Source organism: Myotis davidii, unplaced genomic scaffold (assembly GCF_000327345.1).
Source record: "Myotis davidii unplaced genomic scaffold, ASM32734v1 scaffold904, whole genome shotgun sequence".
NCBI classification, from domain to species: Eukaryota; Metazoa; Chordata; class Mammalia; order Chiroptera; family Vespertilionidae; genus Myotis; species Myotis davidii.
In genome coordinates this window covers 833,952-842,130 of record NW_006295888.1, presented here as the reverse complement: position 1 = coordinate 842,130, position 8,179 = coordinate 833,952, and the positions used below count along the sequence as shown (strand labels likewise).

At 49.1% G+C, this 8,179-nt stretch overlaps 1 protein-coding gene across 1 annotated transcript in view; it reads right to left on the bottom strand.

Moving 5' to 3' along the window:
• Positions 1 to 4,115: 4,115 nt before the first annotated feature.
• ARRDC4 (arrestin domain containing 4) overlaps positions 4,116 to 8,179 on the bottom strand; it is a gene marked incomplete at its 5' end in the record, with an annotated part of 13,815 nt that continues 9,751 nt past the window's right edge. Inside the window, 2 exons of the mRNA XM_015568573.1 lie at positions 4,116 to 6,734; positions 7,387 to 7,541. Coding sequence (XP_015424059.1) covers positions 6,678 to 6,734; positions 7,387 to 7,541 — 212 coding nt within the window. The remainder of the gene's footprint in view (positions 6,735 to 7,386; positions 7,542 to 8,179) is intronic.

Here is an 8,179-nt window from a genome sequence, read left to right as displayed (position 1 = left end):
GTGCTTTTCCGTGACTCCGCCCATCGTGGTACGGATGACCCGAACTTGACCCCTGCCAAGCTCCCTGATGGACATAGATACCTGGGAAGTGGTTGGGGAGCGTCTCCAAGCAACCAGTGGGAGGCAGTGGCTGAGCCTGCGGGTGCTCAGGTGCCCGGGCTCAGACCGGACTTGGGCCCTTGGGACCCTTCCCAGCTCCCACCAGCTCCATGAAGCGGAAGGCCCAGGATCCTTGGCTGGGAGAGGCAGGAAAAACAGCCCCACCTAAGAAATATGTCCTGGTGCATTCGGTTATAGTGGCATTCTGGAAACTGACCCCTTTTTACCAATGCCCTCACCCCATTCATGGTGTGTCTATTTGCTGCTCTGTTCCATCACCGCCAGATCCATGCCTGGTCTTAGGGAAATGCCCCTTAGATTCCTACATAGTGGCTTCTACAACATGAGTTCTCCTTAAGAAAGACTTAATACTCTGAATGAGCCGGTCCCTATTCTGCGATATTGCTTCCTTAGGAATAAATATAACTGTATTCTACAGTTAGTTTTTCTCAGCTTCCTCGTAGGCTTTCATCTCAGATATTAGGAGGTGGGACTGGAAAGAAGGGAATGAAAGAACAGACAGAAAAAAAGAAAAAAAACAATAACAAAATTTAATAGAGAAACACACAGGCAAATGTAGTTTTTCTGTGTAATTTGCAGTACATTTAGCATGTTCAGAAGCAGATAGGAGAAACAGTTCGAGATAGTTTTTCCTTGGTTTATTCTCATCACAGGTGTATCTGGCTCATTTATAATGCAGCTAGAGGCCTGATGCACGAAATTTGTGCAAAGGGCTCATCCCTTGCAACTGCGGTGGCTTGCCTCTGCCCTCACAGCCCCGACTTCATCCAGAAGGTTGTCCGGAAAGATGTCTGGAAGGTCGTTCGGTTGTTCGGTCTAATTAGCATATTACGCTTTTATTATGATAGTTTGCTATTTAGGGGAAAGATACTTCAAGTGCTTAGGTGAGCTAAAAATGAGCCCCTAAAAGTTTGTGTAAACCTGTACTTATATAATTTTCAGCATCAAAAGTACTTCCCAAATTCAGAACCAAAATATTTACTGCGCTGTCATGTGTGCATAAATGTTCCATTTCTTCTCTGCAAGTTGCAAAATGAAAATATAAATGTCAATTAGTGTCTTTTAAAATGTCTCCTCTGAAACCTAAAGGCACAGCCCTAACTGATTTGGCTCAGAGGGTAGAGCATCGGTCTGCGGACTGAAGGGTCCCAGGTTCAATTACGGTCAAGGGCATGTACCTTGGTTGCAGGCACATCCCTAGTAGGGAGTGTGCAGGAGGCAGCTGATCGATGTTCCTCTCTCATCGATGTTTCTAGCTCTCTCTCCCTCTCCCTTCCTCTCTGTAAAAAATCAATAATAAAAACAAAGAAACCTAAAGCCACAAATTACTGATCTATTGCCTAGATCTTAAGGGTGTTAAGCTGAGTGAAGAAGCCAACTGAGAAGGTACATACGGAATGACTACTTTTAGGTAGCATTCTCCGAATGATGAAATGACAGGGATGGGGTCCGGACGATGAGGGGTTGGGACGTGGCGGGTGTGACTACCTAGGGCAGTGGAGTTCCCTGGTGGGAAGGAGGCTCTTATCCTGACTGCGGTGATGATACGAAGCTAGACGTGTCATGAAATGTCACAGAACCGTGCACACAGACAAACACAAGAACGATCGAGTGCATTCAGAACCCGGTGAAATTCCAGTAAGGCCTGAGCGCTGGTTGATCGTATGTATTGTGTCAATACCGTTTCCTGGTTTTGAGGATGTATTACAGTTACGTAAGGGGTTCCCTTCGGGCGGGACTGGGTGATGGATACATAGGATCACTCTCCTGTTATGGCACCTTCTTGGTGCCATATGGCTGGGAAGACATCTTCCCAGCCAGACTGGATGGGAAATTTCCCGTGAACGCAGGCGCCCAGAGCACTGTGGGAATTCCCAGGGAGTTTACGTGCCAGCGAATTCCTCAACGTAATGTTTCAGAAACCAGCAGAGTCAGCAGGGGGAGGAATGCGTGACTCAACGGTGCGACGCTGCAGTGCCAGCGAATTCCTCAACGTAATGTTTCAGAAGCCAGCAGAGTCAGCAGAGGCAAGAATGCGTGACTCAACGGTGCGACGCTGCCGTGGGGTGAAAGGCATCGTTTGTTTTCACGGACAGTCCATCAGTACACCGAGGTTGTGGGACCTTCTGTGAGCGATGCCAGTGGTCCCCAGAAATTCCTGTCTAGGTGACTCTAATTCTGCAAATGCTGCCCTGTGGCCTGCCATTCTCTCTTGTGTTATTACAGTAGTTCTCAACCTTCCGGCCCTTTAAATACAGTTCCTCATGTTGTGACCCAACCATAAAATTATTTTCGTGGCTACTTCATCACTGTCATGTTGCTACTGTGATGAATCGTCCTGTCAATATCTGATATGCAGGATGGTGTTAGGCGACCCCTGTGAAAGGGTCGTTCGACTGCCAAAGGGGTCGCGACCCACAGGTTGAGAACCGCTGTTCTTGGGAGTCTATAATGATTTCAAAATAACAGTTAGAAACCAATCCCTCTGCTGAAGAAAGGGTTCCAGCTACCTATTAAACGCACCGATGAAGCTTTTAGATACAAACTGGAAAGACTTGATGCGGCCTTGTGCCTAGTTAGTATCCAGGTCTGCGAGGCTTCTAGGGTGTGTTTTAGAGCAGCCACTGTTGCCATGACTTTTGTGGAAGCCGTGGCATCAGGAAATTTTAGAGGGAGCAAGGCTCTTGCAGAGAATGTAGGTCAAACCTCCCAGTTCCACCTCTATATTCTCATTTGTAACCTGAGGGCGTTGTCCTAGATTCTTTGGACTGTCCTGCCTCCGTTCTACATTTTACAGCGCACGACTTTCCGATATGAGCTACAGACACGCTAATGAACGTGGCCTCGATGTGAGAATAGTTCTGTGACAAATGTTTTCATTTATGGAGACTACAGATGCGATGTGACCTCTATTTATTATTGGTTTATTATTTATTATTGGTTTATTGAACACCATCTCACACAGTATCAACGCTTGAGGAGTAAACGCCTGGGCTAATTTTTACCTCTTGGCTAAGGTTAATTTTCCAGCACTGAGGGTCTGGGCAGGTTTCTAATTCCTTGTATAGAACATATGGCTTGCCCGGCTGGTGTGGCTCAGTGGTTGAGCGTCGACCCATGAACCAGGAGGTCACGGTTCGATTCCCAGTCAGGGCACAGGCCCAGGTTGTGGGCTCCATCCCCAGTAGCGGGCGTGCAGGAGGCAGCTGGTCAGTGATTCATCACTGATGTTTCTCTCTCTCTCTCTCTCCCTCTCCCTTCCTTTCTGAAATCGATAAAAATATATTTTATAAAACAACACCCCCCCTCCCGAAAAAACACCCAAAACAACACATATGGCTTTTGTCTATGTGAGTATTCAATGGAAAGGGAAGATTTATTTAGGCCTGTGTCCCTAGTCGGGGGTGGGGCGGGCTATCGGCTGCCCACCAGACCTACTAAATCAATCCAGGGCTTTGAAAAGTAGCCACTACCTTTGGGGATAAAGGCAGATAATGCTCTGTTATCCACCCATAGAGCTTATACGTATTACTCCTCTTAACTGCCTCTCCTACACTGATGTTGGGGAAACCAAGCCCTTTGTGAAAACAGGCTCAGAGCCCTGACCGGTTTGGATCAGTGGATAGAGCGTTGGCCTGCGGACCAAAGGGTCCCAGGTTCGATTCTGGTCAAGGGCACGTACCTCGGTTGCAGCCTCTCCCCAGCCTGGGCCCTGGCCAGGGCTCATCCCCAGTGGGAGGTGTGCAGGAGGCAGCTGATTGATGTTTCTCTCTCATCGATGTTTCTAACTCTCTATCCCTCTCCCTTCCTCTCTGTGAAAAATCAGTAAAATATATTTAAAAAAAAATAAACAGGGTCGGACCCTCTGGACACAAAGGCATCCTCACTGCAGTGCGTGTTGGTTTTATGGTACCGACTTCCCTTACGTCTGTACCAGTGTACGTCACAGTCACACCCAAACAGAACAGAACAAAACCAAACCAGGGACTCCCAGCATCAGTGTGATCATTTTATTAACAAAAGGAACCCATGGGGTTCAAACAAGAGTACAAAATACAATTTTCATTGTGGTTTTTTTTTTTCCTGTGGGTTAAATTGCTACATTTTTAATAATAAAAATAAAAAATCGTTCATTGCCAACTTACCAAAAACACAACCCCCAGCCTATTGAGTTTCTTATTGAAAAAAAAAAAAAAGTTCTACCCACAGAAGATTTTTTTGTGTGTGCCAAAAGTTTCACATTTTCAACTGCAAAATGTTTGCATCAGAAAGAAAATTCTAAGGCCATGGTTTCTTTGGAAACTAAACATGGAGCTATGCAAGCAAATACCACAGCTAGCTAACTTTTTACCTTCATTGCCAAGTATTCTCTGTTCCCATGTAGAATGAACTACATTCATAAACTCTTGATATGGGAAGGAATGCTCTTTCTACCCACTGAAGGGCAGACACACTGATCGGAATGAAAAGGGCGAACCCCACTTCTGAGGTCTTCGGGGCTATGTCAGCTGCGCTTCCGTTTTCTGGGTTTGTGTCATGATTCCTCCAACCAAGCAGAGAAGCAACCCCGGGGGGAGAGGCTAGGAAGTCGTGGCTTTTTGGTCTGGAGCCAAACACTCAGACCTTCCCATCCTCCTCCCTGTTCTACTTCATTCTTCACTGTGTCTGGGTGTCGTGGGGACGGACCAAGTCTGGACGAGGCGCGTGAACTAATTCAGAATTCAACCAGTAGCAGAAGGTGATCTCTTTAAAAGTAAAACCGAAACAGTTTCGACCGTGCTTAAACGCATATCCCTGTTCCACAGTGATCACCAAAATGAGCCGTTGGAAACTGAGGCAGGGACAGCGCGCTGGGACAATTTCAGGCCCACGCACGCGTGTCGGTGTAACCGTCTTGCATGGCGGGTTTTAAACAGTGGCTCCCACGGAAAGACATGCGCGTGAGGCTTCCGTGACCACGGAGAATAGAGTGGTGAAAAAAAAAACATACAAGTATCTAATGTCCGTAGAAAAATCCCTGATCAGGTGGCCGACTCATTTTTTAATTCAGAATTTAACCGGAGAGAGATTTTTTTCTATTCCTCACTGAACACACTGATTGAAAGGTAAACGGTTCTGTTGAATGAAGCACCGGGGTTTCTAGGATTTGGGGGAGACCCAAGGCCTCGGCTGGTCCCAAATCTCCGTCGCAGGAACCCCACCTCCCGTCCCCTCCTGTCCAGACTCGCTCCCAGTCCACAGAACCGACAGACGGGAGGACAGAGCACGGGACCCTGAGACCAGGACTGCCAGGGCCCAGGGCAAGAGGAAAAACACTCTTCAGAATGTGAGCAGCAGCACTAGCCTGCTGGTCTCCCTGTCCTGAGGTTAAATGCTCATCAGATATTGCACCAAAGCAATAAGCGAGATCACAGTTTCAACAGCATCACTGAAGAATTGGACTGACGCGGTACAAGGCGGTGCCGGTCATCAGGAGCCACGAAGTCTTCCCGCCAGGAATGAAAGCCATGCCTTTTAAAAAAAACGGCATGTCTACCCTGTTTGACTTTGCGTTTATTTTGAAATGCCCTTTGGTATATACGTTTATCCGGGAACTTCCCTCCAATGCTGACTGTATGGGTTTTCCCCTGGAGCGGTTTCAGAGGCGGTGATGAGTGCGGTAAGACCCCACTGCCACGTGTAGACCCTCCAAAAACTTGTCAGACCGAGGTTTCAGACCAATCCGATCGCCCCTAGAGGTAGGTTAGGAAAAGACCTTCTTTTCCTCTCTTTCTGGAGTAGTTATCAAGGCCTTCTAAGGATGCAACATCCCCCCCTCCCCTTCTCTTTCTCACATGCTCCTATAAACAAGACGTGAGGGAAACCAAACACGTATCCTGTCCAGGTGCTTATAGAGGGAAAAACCCCAGCCTTCCGCAGACGGGTTTCGGGTTGAAGTTCATTTTTCCCCTTGGAACTGACAGGCCTCGGGAGGGACGCTTGCTGCCTTGCATCCTACTCCACTGCCCACTTACGAACCCCGTCTCGAACCAGCCCCGGGGGACAGTGGACGCCCAATCACCTCCCAGGACCGTGACCTCAGGAAAGGTCTTTCCTGGACTTGAGTCCTAGGGGGTCGGGGAGGAATCAGGCAACCCCTGGCCCCCGGGGCCGGCACATCCCTGCGCTGCCAACTTCTCCCAAATCAAGTGCCCTCCCAGTGCGCCCACATCGCCCGGAAGCTTAGCATCCCTTCGCTCCGCTCTGAGCTCCCTCGGGAGGCAGGCTGCCCCGTCACACACCTTCCAGGCCCCTTCGCCAACTGGGTCCCCAGCCGGACTCCCGTGACACGCTGCTGCGGCTTCCCAAGGTCGCCCACTCTTCCACGGGGGCGCTCGGCCCTGCCATCAGCTCGGGCAACAGTCCCGTCGGGCCCTGGAAAGTTCACGTAGTTTTTAATTCCTTGGTGTGGACCTATTTATGTTCTTAAGCGAATCGTCCCTCCCTCAGTCCCGGAAAGGCAGCGGAGAGCGAGCCAGCGCTCTGTGGTGGGGGTCACAGTGACTTCTGAGGCGTGTTCAGAGGATGAAGGAGACAGGCTGGGCCTCCCCGATGCGACTGGGATGCGGGTCGACCTGCAAGAGAGAGAGCAGCCCGGTTACCACCTGACAGCGACTCCGGGACCTGTTTGTAAGGACACGAAGGGGGCGACCACGAAGTCCCGGGAGGCGCTTTGATGCTCCGTGTCCTCGGCCACGTCCCCCGCGCTAACGGAGCACAGGGAAAGTCCTCCATTGGAGAAGGTGGCCAGTGACACAGTGGTCATCTGTCATCACCGTAAATGAACACACGAACTTGTTTTAAATATGGATCCTCTACTACCTAGACCAGCGGTTCTCAGCCTGTGGGTCTCGACCCCTTTGGGGGTCGAACGACCCTTTCACAGGGGTCGCCTAAGACCATCGGAAAACACATATATAATTACATATTGTTTTTGTGATTCATCACTATGCTTCCAGTATGTTCAATCTGTAACAATGAAAATACGTCCTGCATATCAGATATTTACATGACGATTCATAACAGTAGCAACATGACAGTTATGAAGTAGCAACGAAAATAATTTTATGGTTGGGGGTCACCACGACATGAGGAGCTGTATGAAAGGGTCGCAGCATTAGGAAGGTTAAGAACCACTGACCTAGGCATTAGCCACAGACCAAGGCTCCTGCACAGAGAGCACAGTGCAGGTCGCAGGTCGAATGGACCTGCTTTCGCTCTGTTTACCTCGGAATAAAGAGGTGGGGGCCGAAGCCGGAAGTCCTGGATGCAGGCGAAGGCGGGGCAGGGGGCCTCTCCCTCCCAGCTGGGCGGCCGCGGGTAAGGAGCACCATGCCTGGAGACTTCTTCTTCTGACACCACGTCCGTGTAATCTGGGGGTGCTGAAGCAGAAAGGGGCGGGACTGAGACACCCCAGCAAAACCCCACTCCACAAACCCCTCCTAGCTCTAAGGAAGCAAGAAATATCTTTCAAGCTGATGATGAAGCAGTGGTACCCTTCCCTCTGATCAGCAGGTTTTTACGCACATTGCACCAAAAAGCATTTAGGAAAGTCTGCTTTGATGAAACGACTAGCATTGATGATACTCTATTCTTTTGAGATATGTATTATAGTCTAGGTTAAAAAAAGAAATCATTGAAATGTGGCTACAGCCTGGCCGGCGTGGCTCAGTGGTTGAGTGTCAACCTGTGAACCAGGAGGTCATGGTTCAATCCCCGTCAAGACACATGTCCGGGTTGTGGGCTTGATCCCCAGTGTGGGGCGTGCAGGAGGCAGCCGATCCATGATTCTCTCTCAGCACTGATGTTTCTCTCTCTCTCCCCCTCTCTCGTCCTCTCTGAAACCAATAAAAATATATTTAAAAACAAAACAAGAACTGTGGCTACAGAATATATATGACCCTGTACTTTTATGCTGACTCCCTTTCGTTGCTTTACTATTCTACGCCAGAATCAGGAAATGTAGACTTTATTCCCGGGCAGGCTGCACTCTCAAAACTGTGGCTTCTCGCAAAACTGT